The sequence below is a fragment of the Trichechus manatus genome, unplaced genomic scaffold (assembly GCF_000243295.1).
Source record: "Trichechus manatus latirostris isolate Lorelei unplaced genomic scaffold, TriManLat1.0 scaffold00093, whole genome shotgun sequence".
In the NCBI taxonomy this organism is placed as follows: domain Eukaryota; kingdom Metazoa; phylum Chordata; class Mammalia; order Sirenia; family Trichechidae; genus Trichechus; species Trichechus manatus.
In genome coordinates, this window is record NW_004444029.1 from 8821088 (window position 1) to 8847010 (window position 25923).

The window sequence follows — 25923 nt, forward strand, 5'->3', positions numbered from 1 at the left end:
CACTGCCTATCAGAAGTACCTGGTGTAACTGCAGAAGGCCACACTCGTCTGTTAAGATGAATGGGGATGCAGACGAGGCAGGTTTACCATGACATGCCATCCCATTACAAGACCAGCGAAGATCCCATCCTTAGAAACAGCATGGAAACTGAGGTGGAGAGTGTATCGGGATAACACCAGCAGTGCTACCAGTGTAAGATCAGTGTTTCAAGTAACATTTTATTAATAATTCTTTTATTTATAAAAATAACATTCAAGCCAACCAATGGAATGCTGTGTAGCTATTAACGGGAATGAAGTAGCTTTATACTAAATGACAGAGAAAACTGTTCAGGACATATAATTGAGTCAGAAAAGCAGGTTATCCCATTTATATAAAACCTTAATTCAATCTTGAGAAACGCACGACTGAATGGATGGATGGAAGGAATGGAAGGATGGACAGAGACCCAGAAGAAAGGGTAAATGTGTAACAGAAAGAGCTTTTTTCTTTGAGGAGAAATTTCTAGATGTTTTTACTTTTCTCTTTCTCACGTTTCTGCACTGTTTGCATCTTCTACTCTAAGCATTTCCTTATATTACCTTCAGAACTAGAAAAAGTATTTGGGGGATGGGTGGAGAGTAGGAAAAAACAAGCCAGCAGTACAGCTTTTCCATTTTGTGAAAAGATAATTTAATCACAGAAAAACAAACAAAATTCCCTCATACTATCCTAACACATCCATTATTAACATTCTAATAAACTTCCTATCTAATTATTTTATTAATCATATGTTTGAGTAGATGTATCAAAATTGAAACAATCTTTATGGACGGTATTAAGCATTTAATGCTCTAATAAAGTGTCAAAACAAAGCCTGAACTCAACAGAATTTAATGAAAGATTGGCTCAATATTATCTAGATTAGAAGACAAAGTAGGTTACTAAGAAAAAGATGACTATTTACTCTGTACAGGCAGAACTTGACAGATGACGTACTTGAGTTACGATGGAACCGTTGGTTTTTTTGGTACGTCTTATTGTTAGTAACGTGTACTACATACAATGTTGCAGCTCGCAATCTGCGATGTTATCATTCTCAGATGCTCACTCACAGAGGTTCAAAGACTGGATTTATAAAGATGCTGATAATAAAAGGCAATAACAGTGAAAACTAAAAAAAAAGTATTCAACTCAGGTCGGAACCCACTTACTACGGTAGGAGTCTGAACGGAACATGGTCGTTAAGTCAGGGACTACCTGTATTCAAAGGGGCTCTGACACCAAAACTTAAGATGGTCACAGAGAAACAAATATTGACCTTCTGGCCATAACCTCACAAGCAAAGAAGGGCATCTATTCAAGGAGAATACGGAAAATATGGGCAAAAGTCCAAAACCTAAGGGTATGAGCTTTCACTAAAACTTTAATTTCAAATGACTGTATGTTTCATTTCTAGAGGTCATACTTGGTTTTCTTTCAAATGTGCTTTATCTATTTTGATAGAATGTTTTCAATCCCCTTTTACTTTTTTAAATATTTTAATTTTTTGATATAATTATTTTGCTTCACATCCAATAAATCCACCACTTCACCTTCTTAGGGATCTAATTCTGTTGTATGTGGTTTCTGCTGACTGTTACTCACAGTGATTTATTTCTTGTGTGTTCTATAGTTTCAGACTGCAAGCTCATGTCTGACATGGTGTCCATCTGTGGTAAGCCTTGAAAGCCTACGATGAGGACGCATCATACCAGAGAACCTGCTTTTGCTAGTTACCCTGGGGTATTACTAACTTAATATTTTTAAGTTACTTTCTTAGCTTGAGGTTTTCCCAGATGGTGCAGAAGTGTAAATCAAACTCCTAAACCGGGAAAATTCTCAGATTCTCAGGGAGGACTTTATTCCCCAAATCCAGAGCCCAGGCCAAGACAATTTTCTTAATCTCTTTGCCAGTAAGTGAATTTTCTTCTAGTCCTTTCTTTTATTAAAGATGTTAACCTTTGAGGGTCCCAGTGTTATGCAGGGTCTCAATCCAAACCCCAACCTAGTACAAACCCACAAAGGCCTGGCTTACTGTGCCTTGAGAAGAAATTAAAAGATAAACCATGGGATGATGGAAATCAGCAGGCCCCCAAGGGCCACCACAGGATCAGCGACAGAGTAACATTCCAGCAGCTCTTCATTTTTGACCCTTAGATTCTTATATTCTTGCAATCTCAGCTGTTCTTGTAAAGGATATTTGCTGTATTTTATCCAGCATTTCTAAGTAGTATTAAGCTTTATAATTTAGTTATTTTATAAAATCTCCCCCTGTACACAGTCATCTAGTCTCCCAAATACAAAGTTCTAGGATTTTTACAAAGTTTGAAAACACCCATCTTAGAGTCCGGTACCTACTGATCTATTCTAAATATAAGTTATCTTCTTACTCTTAAGGGTGTATTTCAACATGCCTCAACTATGATAATGAGAGATCTGGTTAAGGACTTACCTTCACTTTGGGTTTAGGTGCAGGGATCACCTTTTTCTTTGCCCTAAGAGAAAAGATTAAAGATGAGGCCCCCTCAGCAGTGTTTAGATCATTCGATAAGTAGCTGTAACATATAATTCTGTATTTACGTGGGTGATACTTTCTTCTACTATTGGGAAGGCTCTTGCTGGGAAAAAGTTATATATAGGAGCTCAATTTATATGTGAATATTAGCAAAATTTTTCCTAGTTTGGATTAACTGGAAAAAAGGCCAAATAATTAGTAAAATATAAAAGAGCTTCAGGCTCAAAATTAAATCTTGCAATAAGTTCTGCATAAGGTTTTACTTAACACACACACACACACACACACACACAAATTCTCAAGTTAAAAACTTTAAATGAAAAAATTGAAATAAAAAAATGTCAAAATGACAAAAAAAGGGGTGTGGAGGTGAGGGGGAGAAAAAATACTGTGGAACCTTGGAATCTCTGGAAACCAGTGTGAAAAAGTTTGAAGATTTAAAAAATCATACAGGTTCCATAGTCCGAAGTGCTCAATAAATGTCTGTTAAATAAAACTGAAGGGTTGACGGGCTAAGATATTGCACATTATCTGAATATTTCTACTTTACTAGATCAACACTGCCAATCTACAACTTAATTAAGGTAGTAATTTTCAAAGTGGAATACATGGGCAAAAAACCTCCAGGTCCCTTTATTCCACAGATTCCATTTTGGGGAACAAAACAAACAAAGTTAATAGTAATAGTGAAGTTATTTTTTAAAACTTCAGGGTAGAGGACCTATGTAAACACCTACTTTAGAATTAAAGGCACGAGTTATATACTTGAACCGTAACATGTGTGATTTTAGAATTATAAGGGAATTACAGGTTAGAAATATTATTGACAAAAATATATATTTTTCAGAGATAACTAAAACAGTTGAAATGCAGTAAGCTTATAGTGCATGAATCCATCCTAAAATTTATACTAAAGAACAAGAACTGAGAACCACAACCAACTCAACACATCCCTGGTCATATACTAGCAAAGTGTCCTTCCTAAAAACTGAAAAAAAGTATCTATTATAACCATATACAAACACAGGAGGAATTCTGTAACTTTGTCAAAATAGATGTGAACCAGATCTCTTAGTAACTTGCTAATTTTATATTGTACTAAGTCTTAATTTCTCACTTGTCGGGTACAGAGAAGTAGCATTAAGTTGTAAGTAAAAATAAAATTCTGGTAGAATCGACCAATATTCACCCAAAAAATGTAACCACAGAAAAAATTTGCCCTTTTACCTGTCTATCAGGAAGATAAGAGGTCTCTCTTTAGTTAAGACATCACTAAGGAAACATTTAGTTTTGAATAGAAGGAAGGACATGAAAAGTAGGTTTGTTTCTGGATACTCCATCTGCAGGGCCAGGCAGGGTAGGCATGAATACACAACCGTACGGTAAGCTAGGGCAGCTCCAGGCTACAGGTCACCTATGCAGGTGGTCATTAAGAGGTGGAGGAAAGGACACAAAAATACTGAGGGTCAAAGGCCCAGGAAAAAAGGAAAATACCCAATCCTTCCCATTTACACGGCTCCCTACTGCCCCACTACCAAGTCAACAAGATAGGCAACGTTATACGTCAGGTAGCCACCCGATGGCAACTAACACCACCACAACTCAGCAGGCTTCCGGAAACTAGCATGAGAACTATTTCAATACGTAAATGTGTTCTCAGGTCCAAACAGTCAACATTCAAAATGATTTTTTTAAAAGATGACGGAATATGGGGATCGCCTAAAAATACATTTGGGTCCTATTTTAGCTAGCATTTAACAAATGACATTTTGCTTACTAAAGTACATAACAGAAATAGAAATAAAGGAAGAAATCTAGAGTCTGCTTTTACTCACGGAGCAGAAGTAAGATGATTATGTACACTCCGGCTTTCTTTAAAAAGCATTCTGGAAAAAATAAAAATGACAATTTTTTTTATAGTAGATAATAACATATTAATCACTTTATTTACTTTTTAATTATTTGATTTTCAATATGCTATTACTTGCATATTTACCAAGTAAAAGTTGTCATGGTACAATAAACTCAATTATCCATTTTATAGGGAGCTTTATATCACCTCTATTTATTTAAATCTTTTCACAGACAAACAGATCTTTTCTGTAGATTTTAAGATGGAGCACTTTAACATGACAGGTTGAGATATCCCAGTTTACTAATTTTTAACATTCTTTACTTAAAACGCTTTAGACTTTCAACAGGGCTGCTCTTGTTTTCTGAGACACCGCTCTACGTTGGCTATTTTCAACAGAGCCTCACGCTGTGCGTGTCTCCTCTTCTAGGCTCCACATCTTGTACTCAGTTCCTTATTTTCGCATTACCCACATGAAGTTCCCCTCCCAAAGTTCTAAACCTTTCCTCTCCCTTTTTCTCTACTAGCTAATTCAGACGGCAAAAACAGTAAAAGTGGTCAGTAAAAATCACCTTTATATATGTCTCTGCATCCACGCAACTAATTGTTTTGTCTTTTAAGTGCTTGAAGTTTTCAAAGCAGAAACCACCTGAGATGGCCGTACAGAATGCTGAGCACGTTAGGTTCTTAGCAAAATGAACATCGTGTGTGCATGTGTGTTTAACAACAGCAACAGAAGAAAGTAAAACAAAGTCTAGGACGTCAGGTTTCTTACCTTGCCTGCATCCAGCCCTTAGGCCACAATGGTTTCACCTCTGTCTCCATAAAGGATTTAAGATAATCCTCAGCAGACTGGCTTTTATTTGGCTCTAACTCATAGCATCCCAATTTGATTTCAACAAGGTTACATAACAAAGTTCTAAACAGATTAAAAATATATATATTTATACATAAATCTGACTATAAAATTACAGAAAATTTAATTCTAAACAGGTTGTTTAAAAAGCACATAAATCTGACAGCAATGATACAGAATATTATCTGAGGAATTCAGAAAATGATATGAAGATAAATAATTTCTAACATATTCACTGTGCTACCGTCAATTCCCAACACGGAACAATTTCTTTGGATACCTTTAATCAAGGCCTCAAAGACTGGAAAGGACAGTCCTACACCTGTACCTCTACTTGGGGCAGAGAAATACTGCTGAGAAAGATGGCTGATCTATTTAAGTATACTAAATACTCCACCTTCTGAAATCAATATGACTTAATAAGTAATCAGAGGATTAGCTTATAAAAAGCATTATACAAAAATAAAAGTGATAGCTCCTAAGGATATCAGGATCAAATTATTCTTCTTAAGAACAATTAACTACATAACTAGTATATAGATAACTACCTACTATTCTTTGGTTGTTTCTAATCCAGTCCTCCATTTGCTGTAGATGTTTTTGACGAGGAACATTATTTTTGCCCTATCTATTTGGTTAGAAAAGAAGGCTTTGGTGGAATCTTACCTAATAGTGTCATCCCAGTGGAATTTCTTTCTTGGTCCTATGACACGTTTCCCTGGCTTCTCATCATCATCTTCCTCAGATCCATTTTTTTCTCGCTCTTCTTCTGTTTGCAACCTAAAAATGAAAATAATTTATGAAGCAAAGTTTTAACCCAATAATGTCTATAATATATGCTCCATAAATACTTGCTGAATTGCTTACTTAAATATTAACTCAAAAGATAAATGGGGGATCTACCTTTTAACATAATACTCTGAATCTGGAGTGAGAGATAAAGTAGTTGGTAGACTACAGTATAAAGGCATGAGTGCTCATCTTCCAGTTCGGAAAACATCTGTGTTCAGCCCTAGCCAGTAGAGTCAGCACATCCAACATCTGACCAGTGTCAGTTCTTGCTTGGGTCACGTCCACATATTCAGTCAACAGACATCTCCTGCCTCTGACACCACAATAACTGAGTGAGAAGTGACATATCATTAAGAAAATATGCAATGATGTCACTTCAGTGGTGTTGCTGGATTTCTACTTGGTGATGAGGTCACTTAAGACCAATCCCTAACAGCTAAAAGTATTTTTCAAATGCAAAACTCAGTCCAAACAGAAGTACATACTTGGCACACTTTGCTTGACTACGAGCCTGGCAGTCCTCCTGGTATTTAAACAGCTGTTCAGGCATGACATTGCTAACAGCCAATTTCAGCTTTTGCAGAGGTTCTCTTAAACGATCATCCTGAGAAGAAAATATACAAGTTTTTTCAAACATATTTACCAAATTTATTATGCAAACAGAGCCTCAAAAGATGAAGTTTTTGTTTTAGAAATTGATTATATATATTTGAAACATCAGCATATTTAAATATGGACATTTCTCCTATGGTTTTCATAATGCAAACTGTATATCATTAAGATGACCATATTTCCTATTAGCTAAGGAGAGTCGCTGAGTTGGAACCAACTCGACGGCATTAACAACACATACAGACTTTGTGATCTGCAAGAAGAAAATAATCAACCGGTTGATTAAAGTGGTCAAAAACAAACCTACTTGCTTCTTCCTTTGCCCTGAACCCACATGGGTAAGTATCTCCCAGTTTCCCTTTCACTGTGGCTTGATCTTTTTGCTTGCAGCCTAATTCACAATAACTAATAGTAAACCAGAGACCAGGATGCCAACATCCCATCGGTAGTCACCCAGATAAATCATGTGTTCCAGTGTTCCAGAGCAGTACGTCTTCTTGTGGCACTGTGTCCCCGGTGAAGTGGGAATTGTTGTTATTGTCAGGTGCCATCAAGTTGGTTCCAACTCATAGCAACCCTGTATACAACAGAACGAAACACTGCCAGGTCCTACGCTATCCTCACAATCGCTGCTATGCTTGAGCGCCCTGCTGCAGCCACTGTGTCAGTCCATCTCGTTGAGGGTCTTCCTATTTTTCGCTCACCTGATGTCCTTCTTGAGGGACTGTTCCCTCCTGATAACATGTCAAAAGTACGAGAGACAAATCATTGCTTCTAAGGAGTATACTGGCTGTACTTCTTCCAAGACAGATTTGTCTGTTCTTCTGGCAGTCAAAATTCTTGGTATATTGAAAATGCTTCAGCAACACCATAGTTCAAAGTCGTCAATTCTTCTTCAGTCTTTTTTATTCATCGTCCAGCTTTTCCACATACACGAGGCAATTGAAAATACCATGGCTTAAGTCAGGTGCACCTTGGTCCTCAAAGTGGTATCTTTGCTTTTCAACACTTTAAAGAAGCCTTTTGCAACAGATTGGCCCAATGCAATATGTCATTTGATTTCCTGACTGCTGCTTCCATGGGCGTTGATTGTGGATCCAAGTAAAATGAAATCCTTGACAACTTCAATGTTTTCTCCATTTATCATGATGTTGCTCAGAGGCCCAGTTGTGAGGATTTCTGTTTTCTTTATGCTCAGGTGTAATCCATACTGAAGGCTGTTATCCTCTGATCTTCATCAATAAATGCTTCAAGTTCTCTTCGCTTGCAGCAAACAAAGTTGTGTTATGTGAATATCACAGGTTATTAATGAGTCTTCCTCCAATTCTAACGTCCCATTCTTCTTCACACAGTCCACTTTTTTGGATTATTTGCTCAGCATACAGATTGAATAAGTATGGTGAAAGGTTACAACCCTAATGCACACCTTTCCCGATTTTAAACCACGCAATATCCCCTTCTTCTGTTTGAACAACTGTCTCTTGATCTATGTACAGGTTCCGCACGAGCACAATTACTTGTTCTGGAATTCCGATTCTTCGAAATGTTATCCATAATTTGTTATGATCCACACAGTCGAATGTCTTTGCATAGTTGATAAAACACAGGTAAACATCTTTTTGGCATTCTCTGCTTTCAGCCAAGATCCATCTGACATCAGCAATGATATCCCTTGCCCCGCGTCCTCTTTTGAAGCCAGCTTGAATTTCTGGCAGTTCCCTGTTGATGTACTGTTGCAACCACTTTTGAATTACCTTTAGCAAAATCTTACTGGCATGTGATATTAATGATATTGTTCAGTAATTTCCATATTCTGTTGTATTATCTTTCTTTGGAATAGGCATCAATATGAATCTCTTCCAGTTGGTTCGCCAGGTAGTTGTCTTGCAAATTGCTTGGCATAGATGAGTGAGCGCTTCCAGGGTTGCATCAGTCTGTTGAAACATGTCTATTGATCAATTCCTGGAGCCTTGTTTTTCGCCAATGCATTAAGTGCAGCTTGGACTTACTTTGATACCATTGGTTCTTGATCATATGCTACTTCCCGTAATGGCTCAACGCTGACCAGTTCTTTTTGGTACAGCGATTCTGTGTATTCTTTCCATCTTCTTTTGTTGCTTCCTGCGTCATTTGATTTTTCACCCACAGAATCCTTCGATATTGCAACTTGAGGCTTGAATTTTTTCTTCAGCTCTTTCAGCTTGAAAAATGCCAAAAATATTCTTCCCTTTTGGTTTTCTAACTCCAGATCTTCGCACATTTCATTATAATACTTTACTTTTGTCTTCTCGAGCCACCATTTGAAATCTTCTGCTCTTTTACCTCATCATTTCTTTCATTCACTTTAGCTACTCTATATTTAAAAGCCAGTTTCAGTCTCTTCTGACATTCATTTTAGTCTTTTCTTTCTTGCTTGTCTTTTTAATGACTCTTGGCTTTCTTTATGTATGATGTCCTTGTTGTCATCCCACAACTTGTCTGGTCTTCAGTCATTACTGTTCAATGTGTCAAATACATTCTTAAGATGGTCTCTAAATTCAGGTGGGATATACTCAAGGTTGTACTCTGGCTTTTGTAAACTTGCTTTGATTTTCTTCAGTTTCATATGAGCAACTGATGGTCTGTTCCACAGTCAGTCCTGACTTGTTCTGACTGATGATACTAAGCTTTTCCATTGTCAATTTCCACAAATGTAGTCAATTTGATTCTTGTGTATTCCATCTAGCAAAGTCCACATGTACAGTTGTTGTTTATGTTGTTGAAAAAAGGTATTTGCAATAAATAAGTCGTTGGTCTTGCAAAATTCTATCATGAGATCTCCAACATTGTTTCCATCACTATGGCCGTTATTTTCCAATTGCCAATCCTTCTTCTTTGTTTCCAACTTTTGCATTCCAATCACCAGCGATTATTAATGTATTGTGATTGAATGTTTGATCAATTTCAGACTGCAGAAGTTGGTATAAATCTTCAACTTCTTCACCTTTTGCCTTATTTTGTTTTGATATGCCCAAATAGGTGGTCACACGAGCTAGTTTGATTATTGTCATCTTTTAAGCTCTCATGTCCTGTTACCAGGTGGTTAAAGCTGCTACTAGGTATGTGAGTCCAGGAGTCCATTAACTTTTCTTGTATGGATGCAGATCAGGTGTCTAGGTAGTCAGTCACCAAGTGTGTGGTGCAGGCTATCATCTACAGTCCTAGAAGGGCAGGGGGATTGAAGTAGGCACAGGTATCTGCCTGCAGTAGGGGGTCATGTGCTGAGCAAGGCAGGGGGCTGACGGCTGCCCAAGTGTCTGGGAGGAAAGTGTGTCCCTGTTCCCTAAAGCACATTTGTGGTTGGGTTTTTCAGCCAGACTATGGACACCCAATGCTGTTGGCTGGAAGGACCGGGAGGTACCACTTATTCTTGGACCCCTGTGGCAGGTGGCTAGGTGGCATGGGTGGAGTCACCAGTCCTCAGGACACTGATGTGGGTAGGTGAGGACCCTGCTTAATGGGCAGTGCGGTGTCAAACGTCACAAATCTGCCACTCCCAATTATAGATGATACAGCTGAAAATAGGTTTCAGGTATATACCCTGTCGTACTGTGCTAATGAGGGCCTACTGCTGAAACGGGCCCACACAGGTCTATGCAGGGGTGAAAGGCATTCAAAGTCCGTGGACCTCTTATGCCTGTGCCTAGGCAAAGGAGCTGTGCCTTCCGAGTTTCCGGCTTAAGGAAGCTGGCAAATTATTTTTTCCTGTTTGTTCACTTGTTCCCTCTCCAAGGCCGGAGAATGGCTCAGGGAGCATAAGGGGTCCTACTTCTGGTCCAGGGGGGCGGCAATCGCTGAAGCCAGACCAGGATGGTGCAGAGTGGGGAGGGAGGAGGTAAACGGGAGAAAGGTTCTTCCCAAAGGGGTTAGTTTTTTGATCCGTGGGCAGGTAGGTGCATGTACTTATCTTCTGTCGATTGAGTGCCGCTTCTCGCTAGTTCTGGAGGCTTGAGCAGACTCTCCACCGCTTGGTCTCTCCCGTTATGGAAAACATATCCCTAGCACCACTGCCTGCCTCACCGCGTGCAAGCGGACCCAGCCTGCAGTGTGCTGGTGCCGGCCAGGTCAGTTCTGGCAACTCCTCACTGCTTCTGAACTGTCTCTCCCTCTCCCACTGCTCAGTCTGATTCCTCAACTTTGCCTTTAATGTTCAAGGCTCCTAGATTGTCATATATAATCGATTCACTTGTTTTTTCGGGTTTGTGTTGTTAAGAGGGACCACAGGAAGCATCTGACTACTCCGTCATCTTGGCCCTGCCTCCTCCTGATGTATAAATTCAAATAATAGTCCTATTAACTGGTCTTCCTTGTAGGTGTATGGATATTATCCTATCATTGACAGGGTTGTACTTCAGGATAGATTTCGAGATGTTCTTTTTGATGATGAATGCAATGCCATTCCTCTTCAATTTGTCATTCCTTGCACAGTAGACCACAGGACTGACCAATTCAATATGGCCAATTCCAGTCCATGTCAGCTCACTAATGCCTCGGATATCGATCTTTATGCGTAGCAGTTCATTTTTTGACAACTTCCAATTTTCCTATATTCATACTTACTACATTCCACATTCCCATTATTTATGGATGCTTGCAGCTATTTCTTCTCATTCTGAGTCGTGTCACATCAGCAAATGAAGGTCCCGAAAGTTTTTCTCCATCCACATCATTAAGGTCAACTCTACTTTGAGGAAGGAGCCCTGGTGGCGCAGTGATTAAGCATCTGGCCGCTAACCAAAAGGCCCACCAGCTGCTCCATGGGAGAAAGATGTGGCAGTCTTTCAAATATTACAGCCTCGGAAACCCTATAGGAAGTTCTACTCTGTCCTACAGGGTTGCTATGAGGTGGAATCGACTCACTGGCAACGAGTTTGGGGCTACTTTGAGGAGCCAGCTCCCCTCGAGTCGTATTTTGAGTGTCTTCCAACCTGATGGGCTCATCTTCCGGCACTGTATCAGACAACATTCCACAGCTATTCATAAGGTTTTCACTGGCCAATTTTTTTAGAAGTATATCACCAGGTCCTTCTTCCTAGTGTGTCTTAGTCTGGAAGCTCTGCTAAAACCTGTCCACCTTGGGTGACCCTGCTGGCATTTGAAATACCAGTAGCATAGCTTCCAGCATCATAGCAACACACAAGCCACCACATACTTTTAGTACTGTTACAGGTGCAGAAAGATTATAATCGTAAAACTCTCTAGTCCCTAACTTTGCTTTTCTTCATTGAAACAGCTGTTTTTAAAATGTGATTTTGGGCAAGGTGGAGTTTTTAAGAGTGCAACCATCATGCTATGACAGGTCTTTAATGTAAAATTATTAATAAAAATATAAATATTATTGCTAATATGCATTTTAACCTATTCCATGCACACCAATTAATAAATATTATAGCACCTATGATAGCATCTGCTATAAAGTCCCATTTTAAAAACGTGAATATCCAGTATCATGGTCTGCATGATCACTTTCTAAGAATTATGTAGCTGAGACTTTTTACCTGGACAAAAGCCAAACATCCATCAACAGCAGAATAAAAAAGTTAACTGGGAAATATTTCATACAGCAGAATATTACATACACAAATAATGTAAAAATGAATGGATTTATATACTCATATACGGTTTGGGGGCAAATGAAACAGTTTTATTGTGGGGAGAAATGAAACATTTGTATGAGGTCCCTAAGGGTTCTCAGAATATGAAGCATTTCAGCTCTTAGAATATGAAGCATTTTAGCTCTAACAGAGTTCTGCCTCACCTTGGGTCTCTTTGGCCTTACGGGCTATCAAAAATGTTACTGTGAGTTTACTCATTTATTGTGTTATCCAATCTTCTTCACCTGTTTCACGTGTCTACATTCTCTCTCTTCAGTTGTTTAACTGTAAATAGCACCTAAACAATTATACCATGCTTTTTTTCCTTCTGTACACCATGTCTGTGTTTAATATGGTGCCTCTCACAAAAACAGGTAATCAATAAATAATTCCTAATTACAAAAAAAAAAGGATTTTCACTATGTGTAAAAAACAGATAAATTTGGGTTACATAATATTGAGGGTAAAAAAGTAAACTGCAGAAGAAAATAGTATGAATCCATTTATATGAAGCTCAAAAACACAAAACTGCATAATATAATGTGTACAGATAAAAATATATGTGATAAAATTAAATAGAGAAAAGCAAGGAAAAAGTCTACGTCTTTCTTCCATAGCCACATCAAATACTTCAAACATCAAACCTAAAATGTTACTAAGAAAATACTTTAATCCGCAAAAAGTTGTTTTCCCACTTCTAGTTCTTTCATATCGGCCCCCCCATTTCTGTCATTTGAACATTTAGCAGTAGGCTCCAACCGTCAACATCTGGAGGAACCAGGCACAGGCACAAACCTGATACCTCAAGTAAATTTCATTTATTCATTACAGTTGTACCATATTTTTATGCAAATAACATGTACTTTCTATATTAGTTTGCCAACCACGCCCTCCCCCCAGCGATATTTTTGTTAAGTGCACTATGCTAATGTTTTTTACAGCAGCATGTAAAAAAAAATGTCTCCTATGGTTATTAAATACATACGATATGACTACAAAGCCATTCATGTGCAAAGGCCCCAAGCAGAAACCAGTCTCCTCATTTTACAGGCTACAAACCCCCCAGAGCAGATGATCTTCCTCTTACCTGGACATTGAGATGTAACTTCTTTAGACGTTTCACCAGCGTTTCCTTATTGCATGGCACAAAGGCTTCAAGATGGGAATAGACAGCACTACGAATGACAGGGCCGAGCTCTTGCAGCTGTAACTCAATGCTGACCAAAAACAATAAGAAATAAACAGTGCAGCATTTCTTTCAGGTGGCAAGAAGGCAACAGTAGTGGTTCTTTTCTTATTTTGTCTTTCCCTGGTTTCCTAGACTATATTTTTCATTGGAAAAAACACCCCACTAAAAGTACTGCTACAGAAGAGTCTAGTTTAAGAGTAGAATTTATATAAATTACAAACAAGCTGACAAATGATTTTTTGGTAACAAGGGCAAAGTCTATGTTTAAGGGTAAAGCACAGGTACCCCATTATTAGCCGAAAACTCATTTATTCAAAGATACAGCCACGCCTCCCAGTAATTGCTAAACTAAGCTGACAGTCACATAGTATCACGGAGTTCTTAGTTTTCCTTAGAGGGGTTTGAAAAAACTACAGATTCAGAAGAGGTAAAGCCCTGTGGTTACACACACGGGCTGTTTTCCCCATCTTTGTTTCCTTTATTGTTCCTGCACTATATAGATACTTAATGGTTTGTTCATTTTATTCAAATTCTCTAGTTCCTATTTCTATTTATAAATTAAGTTTTTGAGAAAGAAAATAATTTACTAAACGGGTATTTAGTCTAATAGTAATAAAAAAAAGAGAGAGAGAGAGAGAAGAGAAAGAGCTTATAACAGTCATCCTATTTTTAGCAGGGTAAGCCTACTAATAAACAGTTGAGGCTCTTCCCAAGATGGAAGACATTAGACCAAGTAGTTGCTACTGAAGGAAGATCACAATACGTGGTAATTCAAAGGCCAAGACCAAACTGGGGCTCTTGGCAACAAACTAGGTCCAAATCATTACACTTTATTACAAGAGAAGGTGCAGACAGACTTAAGTACCTCTCACAAATCTAAGATGAATTCAAAGATTCAACTACATGGGAAGAAAAGAAACCCTACCATACCAAATGCATCCATTACCAATAAGATACACTGCAATTTCAGAAACAATGAAATGTGGAAAACCGTGCTTCCTAGAGTCGGTAATAGAAAATTATTGGTATTAGACAAGCTAGACAGACAATAAAAAAAGTTTACAACTTATAAGAAGCAGAGCGTCAAACACAGAGGCTCCCGTGGAAAAATCACTGTGGTCATGAATTTCACGCATAAACCTTTTGCCATGGATTGAACTGTGTCCCTCAAAAACTTGTCAACTTGGTTAGGCCATCATTCCTAGTATTATGCGATTGTCCACCATTTTGTCATCTGATGTGATTTCCCTATGTGTTGTAAATCCTATCACTGTGTTAATGAGATGGATTAACAGCAATTATATTTATAAGCTCTACAAGATTATATAGTGTCTTAAGCCAGTCTCTTCTGGGATATAATAGAGAGTAGCAAGCAGAGGCACAGGGACTTCATACCACCAAGAAAGCAACACCAGGAGCAGAGTACGCCCTTTGGACCTGAGGTTCCTGGGCGGAGAAGCTCCTAGACCAAGGGAAGATTGATGACCTTCCTTCAAAGCCGACAGAGAGAAAAAGACTTCCCTTGGAGATGACGCCCTGAATTTGGACTTATAGTTTACTAGAGTGTGAGAGAATAAATTTCTCTTTTTTAAAGCCATCCACTTGTGGTATTTCTGTTACAGCAGCAATGGATAACTAAGACACCTTTGGTTAGATAACATAATGTGGTTAGATCTTTATTAAAAAATCTGGGTAGGAGGCCTTCTAGGCTTGCTGAAGGTAAGTTGAAGCTGAAAATAAAATAGAACCTCTGAGTGCTAATAGAGTGCAGGTAAAAGACAGGCTGACTCAATGACCTACTCATAAAAGTCAGTGGTTTCCTAAGAGGCGATATCTTAGATGCAGGAAGAGCTGACTCCCTGTTTCTAAGCAAACAGATACTAGGTAAAAATTTGATAAAGAAATTTATTAATCCTAGAGGTTGCTGACTATATGGAACACATGTACAAATTTCTATTGCAGAGTAGTATACTTTAAACACACATTCCTAACACACCTACTTTAATATTCTTTTTCCTCACTAGGAATTCCAATTAAAATCTAAGAAGTATTTGGGACAACTAAAAATCACAGCAATGAATATCTGAATCTCCTCAGACATTGCCACAGATTCTATGAAAATAAAGGTATCTGACCTTCTTTAAGGATAAACTTTCTCAAGCCCTCCCCAGTCTCCCCACCAGGTTCCAGTATCCTGGATTCGGGCTCCTTTTCCTTCCTTAAACGAAATCTATCCCAAAAGCAGACAGCATTCCATGAAGGGTCGTAAGAATGGGCCTGAGACGTCTGATAATAAATCATGAGCACGAGATCATGAAAGGCTCTGTCAATGAACTGGAGCTAAGAGTGAGTAAGTAGGCTGGAAGTCCACCATTACACCCCTAGTTATACAAGGCTCTCATTTGCCTCCAGAGAAGCTTTAGAGAAATGCAACATGGGAATCCATAGCTGGAGCAATGGCCCCTTTGTAAACAAGATTCTTCTGCTCAGAAATTTTCTCTCAGGATTCTAGGAATACAGCTCTTTCCCCATAGTTAACAAGTGACGTATCTTTCCATTACATCAACTCCCTCTTTTTAAGAAACAGAATAGATATTTCTCATTCAGTCAGTTAAAAACACTAGAAAATCTCTGACTAATTAGAGTTGAACGAATTCTGAAATCTAATGAATTTCCTAGATTTTTCCTCAAGAATTTCAGATATCCTAATATTCTCCAAATAATACAGCCATCGAAAACTACCAACTGAAGGAAGACTTACGGAGCAATAACCCAAACCCAAAGTTTAAAATAACTCTTATTTATAGCAGGAATTCAAACGCTCATTGACATGTTAGTTGATAACAGACAAGAACGGCCTTTCCTGTTCCTAAACAGCCACTGTATGCAGTTGGATGGGCTCTAGTGTTACCTGAAGAGGCTCGGTGTTGACTAGGGTAAAGAAACAGTTGAAAACTGTGTAGGGTTTCTCCAACTGCAAAGTATCACCTCAAAAAAAGTAATGGAAACACTGTGGTACAGGATCAACCCTTTCACTCTAGTAATCTCCCTTTATTTCACAGGGAAAGAGAGAGAGCAAGAGAGCGACTGGTTGATTCATGAGTCCCTTCATACTGAGATTCGAAAGTCACTAGTCACTCGTGAGCTCCTTAAAGAAGCATCTGACGATTAGATGGTAAACAGAACCTCTCGGGAGTATCAGCTGTATTTCGATGGTGTCCGGTTGGGTTTATTGTTAGTACCTGCCTACAGCAATTCGTTGAGCAGCACTCTCAGGATGAATCAGATCATAGGCAAACAGCACCATGATTCATGAGTAAAGCTTGCTTCAGGCAAAGGAGGAGACAGGGAAGGGGACTGAGTCAGCATGCTGTATATTTGCTGACCCAGGCCAAATTCAATTAGGCAAAAGGAAAGACGGTTCCCTATTCCAACAAACTGGTATCTTTCTCCCCAGCATTAGGAAGCAATGGTGAGGCAGAGCCAATATCCTTGAATTATTTCATGAGAATCACTACCTTAAATAATCAATTAGGGAGCAGCCCAGTCCCGAGACTAGGAAAGTGGAAAAAGAGGCCAGAGGGAGTAAGAACTTGAATAAAAGGGAAAAAACTCAACTCTAAACACCAGGGCCTGAGGAGTTGGGGACGTAGCTTCTGAGAAATAATAGATGGATGGACTCCAAAAATTGATAGCCCGTGCTTTCAGACAGACACAGGAGAAGCTAATGGAATGCTGACATTCTGCTACCTTGAGATGCTAAGTCCCAAGGAAGGTCTTTTGACTTCCCCAGGGAACAAACAGTTGTTCCCTCTCACAGAAGCGTAGAATAGACAAGAACAGTCTCAGTCACAGGAGGACCTGATCCAGTCTGCTCAGGGCTCCCGGTGGAAAGAAAAAGAAGAGCTTGTCAGATCCCTGATTACGGAATCTGGGGCAGCTCTGATGAGCAATGGCTACAATGGCTACGGAGTCTGGAGTTTAAAAGGGAGTCAGGTAGAATGTGAGGGAGCAAACAGGAAGCATTTGTCTTGCTTCCAGACAGGCAGAATCAATCCAAAACTCCCTGGCTAAAATAAAGAACAGGAACAAGAAAGTTCTCTGCCACTGTAATAGCTGCATACTAAGCTGCATACTATGTTTCATGTGTCCATGGTGACCAAAACTATTTTTTAATGAGATAGTGAGGGACTGCAATTAATTTTAACAGCTATCAGAACTTCCTTCTTTTTATCTCATGACAAACTATCTCCATTAAGTATTTAAAAGACAGGAATCACAGCACTAGAAGCACTGCTTTCCTCTTTCTTTCCATAGGATGCTACTGAACCACCAAGCACAGGCATGCACTACTTTCATCAGAGAGGGGCAAAACCTGCAGCCTTCTCCATGATCACTTCTCTTATGACCCGTTCTGCTTGGAGTCAATTATACACTCAATTCCTACCACCAACGGTCAAAATCTACAAGCCAGTGGGTTTATGGGGTACAGCTTACATGACGACTGCAGAACCACAGCTTCATTAGGACCAAACTCTAATCAAGAGTGCAAAATTATCACTAATTTAATCTATAAGTAGGTAAATATACGGAAATTAATGTTTATTACCCATTGCCGTCTAGTCGATACCGACTCACAGCAACCCTACAAAGAAGGACATCATGCTTGGTAAAGTAGAGGGTCAGCAAAAAAGAGGAAGACCCTTAGGAAGACGGATTGACACAGTGGTTTTAACAATGGGCTTAAACACAGCAACGACTGTGAGGATAGTGCGGGACTGGGCAGTGTTTCCTTCTGTTGTACATACGGTCACGATGAGTTGGAAATGACTTGATGGCACCTAACAACAATAATGTCTATTAGTGGTGGGGGTGGGGATGGGGGAGAGTGGGAGAAGTACTCCCTAGGTAGCAGTCACTTTTTGTTTATAGAAATGGGAAAGGTGGCACCAAGTATGGGTGAAGTCTGCACAGCATGACTGATGTAACTGATGTCAATAAGCTGTACATACAGAAAAGGGACAAATGGGCAAATGCTAGCTTATATATGGCTCTGCAACAAAAAACAATGACCAAAAAGTGGGGGTGGTGCCTACAGATGCTAATACTAATTAGATATAACCAATCACCTCATGAGATTAGTTCTGTAGGTTTGGGGGCTTAGGGCTGTCTCATGGAACGATCCAGTCATTCGGCATAATATACTTATATAGTTCTTGAAGTTTATGTTCTTCATCCCAGTATGGCAAGTGGTGTCTGGGGTCTTAAAAGCTAAGAATGGACATCTAAGATACAACTACTGATCTTTATTCATCTGGAACAACAGAGAAAGAAGGAAATCCAAGAATTAAAGCAGGAACTGAACTACAGGACTGTCTCCATGAATCACTGTCTCCTTCACCCTGAGACCAGAAGAACTAGATGGTGCCCAGCTACCACTACCTAATGTGGTACATAATTATAATTACCTAATCGGAACATAATAGAAAATCCTGATAAAAAGGGAGAAAATGTGGAATAAAACTTCAAATTCTTAAAGAATTCAGACTTACTAGACCTATTGAGTCTGGTGGAGTCCCAGAGACTATGACCCCGAGTTGCTCTTGAAACCCTGAATTGAAACTATCTCCTGAAGTCACCTTTAAACTTAGTAACAGGTTAGCCCAAAGAGTAAAGATTGTCACCCTTGAGTATTGTCATGGTTTGAATTATGTCCCCCAAAAAATGTGTGTATCAATTTGGCTGGGCCATGATTCCCAGAATTGCACGGCTGGCCTCCATTTTGTGATTGTAATTTTATGTTAAAGAGGATTAGGGTGGGACTGTAACACCACCTTTACCCAGGTCACATCCCTGATCCAATGAAAAGGGAGTTTCCCTGGAGTGTGGCCTGCACCACCTTTTATCTCTCAAGAGATAAAAGGAAAGGGAAGCAAGCAGAGAATTGGGGGACCTCATACCATCAAGAAAGCAGTGCCGGGAGCAGAGCTCATCCTTTGGACTGGGGTCCCTGTGCCGAGAAGCTCCTAGTACCAGGGAACACTGATGAGAAGGCTGACAGAGAGAGAAAGCCTTCCCCTGGAGCTGATGCCCTGAATTTGGACTTGTAGCCTACCTTACTGTGAAGAAATAAATTTCTCTTTGTGAAAGCTATCCACTTGTGGTATTTCTGTTGTAGCAGCAGTAGATGACTAAGACAAGTATGTTTAAAAAAAAAAACTATGTAAGACCGAAGGGTCAACAGCTATTGTAAAGCATAGATGAGAAGGCTGGGGGCAGGAAGACTAAATAAATAGAAGTGAAACAACTAGAACAGAAATAACTAGAATGTTGACACAATGTAAAGAATGTAACCAATGCCACTGATCGTTTTGTCTAGAAATTGTGAAATGGGAATGGATTTTGCTGTATATATTTTCACCAAAAATAAAATTTGAAAAATACAATTGATATCATATACCAGCCTTCACCCCCTCCTTTCCAATCTAACTTCCGTCTTCTCCACACTGCTCATCCCAACCCCACAACCATGATTTTTTCATTCAACCATGCTTTCCATTTGACTATAAAAATCTGCACAAATTATAATTAACCTCACTAGTTGTCAATGGAATTATTTTTCCCGAGTCTGGATAATGAAAGTAGATGGAAAATTATACCAAATGTAGTATAAACACTCTGAGCTTTCCAGAAAGGTATTTTCATATAACCCACTGCCATGGAGCCGATTCTGACTCACAGTGACCCTGTAGGACAGGGTAGAACTGTTCCATAGGGTTTTCAAGGCCATAATCTTTATGGAAGCAGAATGCCACATCTTTCTCCTGAGGAGCAGCTGGTGGGTTCAAACCACCGACCTTTCGGTTAGCAGCTGAGTGATTAACCACTGCACCACCAGAGCGACATAAAATATATTTAAGTCTAGGTAAATAGTCAACCTTTACAATGGTCATTTTTCGCAGGCAGACATAATATTGGAAGTTTTGACTTCGTAAGTGGTTCTTGAAAATCATGACATGCAGAAGCATAGTTTTGCCGAGAAACAAATGTTAGTCATTCAGCTGTGAGGCCAAGAGGAGGAGCTAATGCACGAGACAACCAACCCCTCAACAGCTGTATGTCAAAGGCCTTCCTTCTATATTTTAAGGGCATAAAATAATTCTTAAAGTTTTTTTCATCAAAGAAGAAAATTACTTACTCCAGAAGAATATTATTCATATCCTGTGTAAAGAATTTTTTCCTTCCCTCTTCATCAAAAAGTTTGGCAGCCTAGAAAAACATAAGATTGTCAATGTAACTCACAGTGAACAATTACTTTCAGATGAATACCTAATGAGGAAAAACCCAGAACTTCCTATTAGAAGAGTACTACATGAGTTGTGGCCCATTCGAGACCCAGATTCACATGGATATTGTATTAGTTTCCTGCAGCTGCTGTAACAAATGATCACGATAGAAATTTATTCTCTCACAGTACTGGAGGACAGAAGTTCAAAATCAGCATCACTGGGCTGAAAGCAAGGTGTCAGCAAGGCTGCACTCCCTCCAGAAGTTCTAGGGGAGACTCTGTTCCTTGCCTACAGACTCTGGTGGCTGCCAGCATTCCCTGGCATGTGGTTGCATCACTTCAATCTTTAAGACCAGCATCTTCAAATCTCTCTCTGCTTTATCTTCACATCACCTTCTCCTCTGTCTGTAGAATCTCCCTCTCTTCTAAGGATACATATGATTGCATTTAGTGCCGCCTGGATAATCCAGGATACTCTCCCCCTCTCAAGATCCTTAACTTAGTCACATATGCAAAATATATATATATATATATTTTTCTTTTGCCATATGAGGTAACACTGACAGTTTCCAGGGATTATGCATGATGTGGATATCTTTGAGGGAGCCATTTTTCAGCCTTCCACAGATGGCATGTTAAAAATCTGTAAAAGTTATATGAGTCTAAGAATATGAAAGAATGAAAGATCAAGTTCCATCAAGTTTAATGGTCTTTAGAATTAAACAGAAAAAACACTTAGAAATATTATAGGTAAAGAAATGTGAGGTCCAATCGCATGGTCAATCCACACTGAAGTTGCAGACATCTGTGAGCAGACAGAAGCATCTGGTAACGTATCTAACTTGAATCCAACGATGCAGACGGTGATCATGTTACGGCATCACTGATACAACAATTGTATGTCAGGTTCCCAGAATTCCATCAGGATCTCTGAGAGGAATCCAGCTAACAATGTAGCTGAACTCTGTGACTAGGGCATCAGGCATATAAAGGGGGAAAATGAACCTTAGATATGGTCAGGAAAGGAAATTAGTAGAGTTGATAATCTCCAAAAGGAAGTTAAAAGCCAAATACGTAGTAAATAAGTAAAATAATATGGAACTGATGGTACAATGGTTGAATAAACTAAAAGATTTTTAACAGATCATTTAACTGATGGTTTAGTGAAGGGAAAGACAGTATTTAAAAAGATACAATATGAATAATAAACTAGCAATGAATTTTTAAGATTCAACCCTTATCACAGGTTCTAAGGATGAAACTGAAAATTAAATAACCCTTTTCTCTTCGTGGTGCCTTCAGTGCTTACCAAAGGCTTCAATAAAGGACAGACATATTTCCTTTGAGTAAAGTAAGAACTTTTTTTTAGAATTTTAAGCTTTGTAACCTTACAAGCCTTTATAAGGTCTAGTAACAGAAAATTAGATTTAATCCCCCAGTATTCACAAATGTGTATGTATATATATACAAAACATTATACAGCAATACTCAGTGGGCCTACCTTCAATGTACTAACATTTTTTGTTCTGTTTTATTTCATTTATTAAAAATGCTGGTCTTTACCTACACTAAAGTGATTTCACAGCCCATTAATGAGTCTCAACCCACAGTTAAAAAAACAAGACATTATTTATTGACGTATCTATTTACTAGAGAATAAGCTTTTTGAGGGTAGGGCTATGACTAACTTATCTCTGCATCCTCAGGACTCAGCTTAATACTTGCCATAAAGTAGGCAATTAAAGAGTGCTAAAACAAACTTTCACCCACGTATTGTTCTTTTATATTAAAGTCCATATTTAGTTTATCTCAATCTTCCTAAATTCACACAACTATACATACAAGACCTTTGTAGCGCTTTGGGTGTCTTGTGTGTTTTGACTATCCCTAAGGGTTATCAGGAAACCCTGGTGGTGTAGTGGTTAAGAGCTATGGCTGCTAACCAAAAGGTCGGTAGTTCGAATCCACCAGGCGCTCCTTGGGAACCCTATGGGGCAGTTCTACTCTGTCCTATAGGGTCGCTGGGAGTTGGAATCGACTCGACGGCCATCGGTTTTAAGGGTTATCAACTCTTGCTGTGATCTGCAGGATAACAGAGCACAGAGGCCTCACTCTGCAGAGACATGACTCTACAATGGGTCAGACATCCTAGCATACACTTTATGTTCATTACCAGGTTTGCTGTTGTCAGTTGCCATCAAGCTGATTCTGACTCAGGGCGCCCTGTGTCTGCAGAACAGAACTGCTCCACAGGGTTTTCAAGGCTGTGACCTCTCAGAAGCAGACCGCCAGGCCTGTCTCCTGAGGCGCCTCTGGGTGAGTTCAAACCGCCAACCTATCCTCCTAATATCCTGAAGAAGATGGTATTATAGGCCCCACATTGTAAAAAGGAACCTAATTCTTACACAGGTTACACCATGTGCCTGAAATCATACTGTAAGCAAGCAGTGGATACGTGATCCACACCAGAGCTTTCTGACTTCAACTGTGCAGCACTGCCAACAGCACAAAGATACTCTGCTCACTGCAAACGTAAGAACAACAAAAAGATTCGCTGAGATCAGGGAGAAGCAAAAAGATTAAATAAGTGTAGTATTTCCACCGCTGTCTCCCAGTTTAACCAGCTGACCAGAAACAAACAGTATGTAAACCAAGACACTCTGCCATCATCACCTGGGGCAGAATTCCCCTCGAGATCCATGAGATGCACAACACCGAGACCCAATCCAATAACCCATGCAAGCATGAGCCAACCCTTTCAATCTGCCAAGCTCTCTGACAACTTCACATGCTATAAATAGGAGAAGCAGCTTTCTGAAAGTGCTTCAGCACTTCTCAGAAGGGTCAAGACCATGGATGCGTGGGGGACAGAAGTATAGGAAGAAAGCCAGAATGAAAACTAAACCTCAAGAAAGGGAATCAAAAACAGTCAAGAGGCTGAACAAAAGAATGGAATGGAATTCTTTCTAAAAGAATGTTACAAAGTGAGAAAGTACAAGAAGAAGAAAACCCTGATCAGACAAATATGAGCACTTTGGCTGAGGATGAATTCTCATCTCCTGAAGAAAGAATACCAATTCAAATTCCAAAGAAAACTATGGAAAATTCACAGAGATCAGTAAGTAAAATGCATCCTGTTACTGAGAATTTCCAAAAAAGGGGTCAGGAAGGAGCTGTATGAAGCCTGGCACGGCCCCTACAGAGATAGATGATCATTTCTGACATATGAGACATGATCGGGCCCGATAACCTTCAAAGCCACCTGTTACTGATCCATTCTGATGATTGAGTGAGAATGACAGCCTATAACCCGTCAGGCACAGGGGAAGCTGAGAAGCATGGCCGCCCTGATTTTGAATCCTGGCTTAGCCACTTGAAAACTACATAGGCGTGGGCATATCACTTCTGAACCTTAGCTTCCTCATCCACCAAATGACTGACAGGACTAGACCACACAGTCCATACATCACACCAGCCAGGCGCTGTCTCCTGCAAGGCACACAGTACCTTGTGCAGGAGTGTGGCACAGCAGCACTGGTTTGTGGGAAATGAACAATAGCAACTATTACTAATAACTACATCTCGAAAGACCTGGGTCACTCCACTAGAGAAAGTTAAGGATTTTAGGCGTGAGGTACCATGGGATGGCGAAAAGCCTGCACTCTGAAGTCAGGTGAACCTCTCAGCTTAAATACTGGCTCGACCACTTACTAGCTGTGTGGCCTTGACCAAGTTCTTTAACCTGCCTCCACTTCAGTTTCTTAACCACAAAAAGGAAATAATATCTACACGTCATACACAAGGTTGTTGAGAAGATTAAAAAAGAAATCTATTTGTGTAATTAGTAAAACTGTAAGTAGATTATATAACTTCCAAAAAAATTAAGCACAGAAAGTAGCAAAAGAATGAAAACAAAGGATGGGGAAGGAATAATAAAACAAAATATTTAAAAAATTGATTTTACAAAAGAAAGATCAACTACATCATTATAACAAATGTATTAAGATAAAATCATTTGGTAAAAGAAAAATAAAGAAATTAGGTCAACAAACTAATTTCCGTTCATACACTATCCATGAGAGAAAGAGCTAAAACAAAGAAACTCAAAAAGTTTAAAAGTAAACAATGGGTAAAGCAACGACATGCAAAAATAAGCAAAGAGAAAGGAATGACTACAGGAAAATTAGACAGCTGAAGTGAAGGAGAAAAGCATTATTAGGGTAATGTAAAGAGAATCACCACAATGAACATACAACCATCAGCAATCTTATGGGCCAAACAACACAGCACACCAATAACTGTAGTAAAAACTACAGTAAACATAAGCTATAGCTGGAAAAAACACTGGTAATGAGATACTGTAACACACTTCTCTGAGTCCTGGACTGATGAAGTTGACCAAAATAAAACTAGTAAAGCTATAGAGAAGTCAATTAATGAGTCATGACTTCAGAAGAAACATTAATGAAAAATAGAAAAGAGAACTGATAAATAAAATCCAAGTGCCAGTTGTTGGAAAAATTAGACAAATCTTTCACTCCCCTAATCAGATATTTAAAATTGAGAAAGAGCTAAGAGAAATAAATATAACATGTTGTTGTTAGGTGCCGTCGAGTCACTTCCGACTCATAGTGATCCCATGCACAACATAACGCAACACTGCCCAGTCCTGTACCATCCTCACAAACACTGACATGTTTGAGCCCATCATTGCAGCCACTGTCAATTCATCTCATTGAAGGTCTTCCTCCTTTTCACTGACCCTCTATTTTACCAAGCATGATATCCTTCTCCAGGAACTGGTCTATCCTATTAACATGATTAAAGTACATGGGACAAAGTCTCACCATCCTCGCTTGTAAGTAGCATTCTGGCCATATTTCTTCCAAGATAGATTTGTTTATTCTTCTGGCAGTCCATCATACAGTCAATATTCTTCACCAACACCATAACTCAAAGGTATCAATTCTTCTTGGGTCTTCCTTATTCATTGTTCAGCTTTCACACGCATATCAGGTGACTGAAAAGACCATGGCTTGGTCAGGCGCACTTTAGTCCTCAAAGTGACATCTCGCTTTTTATAACACTTTAAAGAGGTCTCTTGCAGCAGATTTGCCCAATGCAATACGTCATTTGATTTCTTGACTGCTGCTTCCATTGGTGT

At 39.2% G+C, this 25923-nt stretch overlaps 1 protein-coding gene across 4 annotated transcripts in view; it reads right to left on the bottom strand.

The window, feature by feature from the left end:
* UBN2 (ubinuclein 2) overlaps nucleotides 1–25923 on the bottom strand; it is a 77082-nt gene that overhangs the window by 21062 nt on the left and 30097 nt on the right. For all 4 annotated transcript variants that reach the window (XM_023736892.1, XM_023736891.1, XM_023736890.1 and 1 more), the window contains 7 exons: nucleotides 20670–20740; nucleotides 13370–13499; nucleotides 6523–6641; nucleotides 5912–6025; nucleotides 5165–5308; nucleotides 4373–4423; nucleotides 2475–2517 (listed from right to left, as the gene is read on the bottom strand). In XM_023736892.1, coding sequence (XP_023592660.1) covers nucleotides 2475–2517; nucleotides 4373–4423; nucleotides 5165–5308; nucleotides 5912–6025; nucleotides 6523–6641; nucleotides 13370–13499; nucleotides 20670–20740 — 672 coding nt within the window. The remainder of the gene's footprint in view (nucleotides 1–2474; nucleotides 2518–4372; nucleotides 4424–5164; nucleotides 5309–5911; nucleotides 6026–6522; nucleotides 6642–13369; nucleotides 13500–20669; nucleotides 20741–25923) is intronic.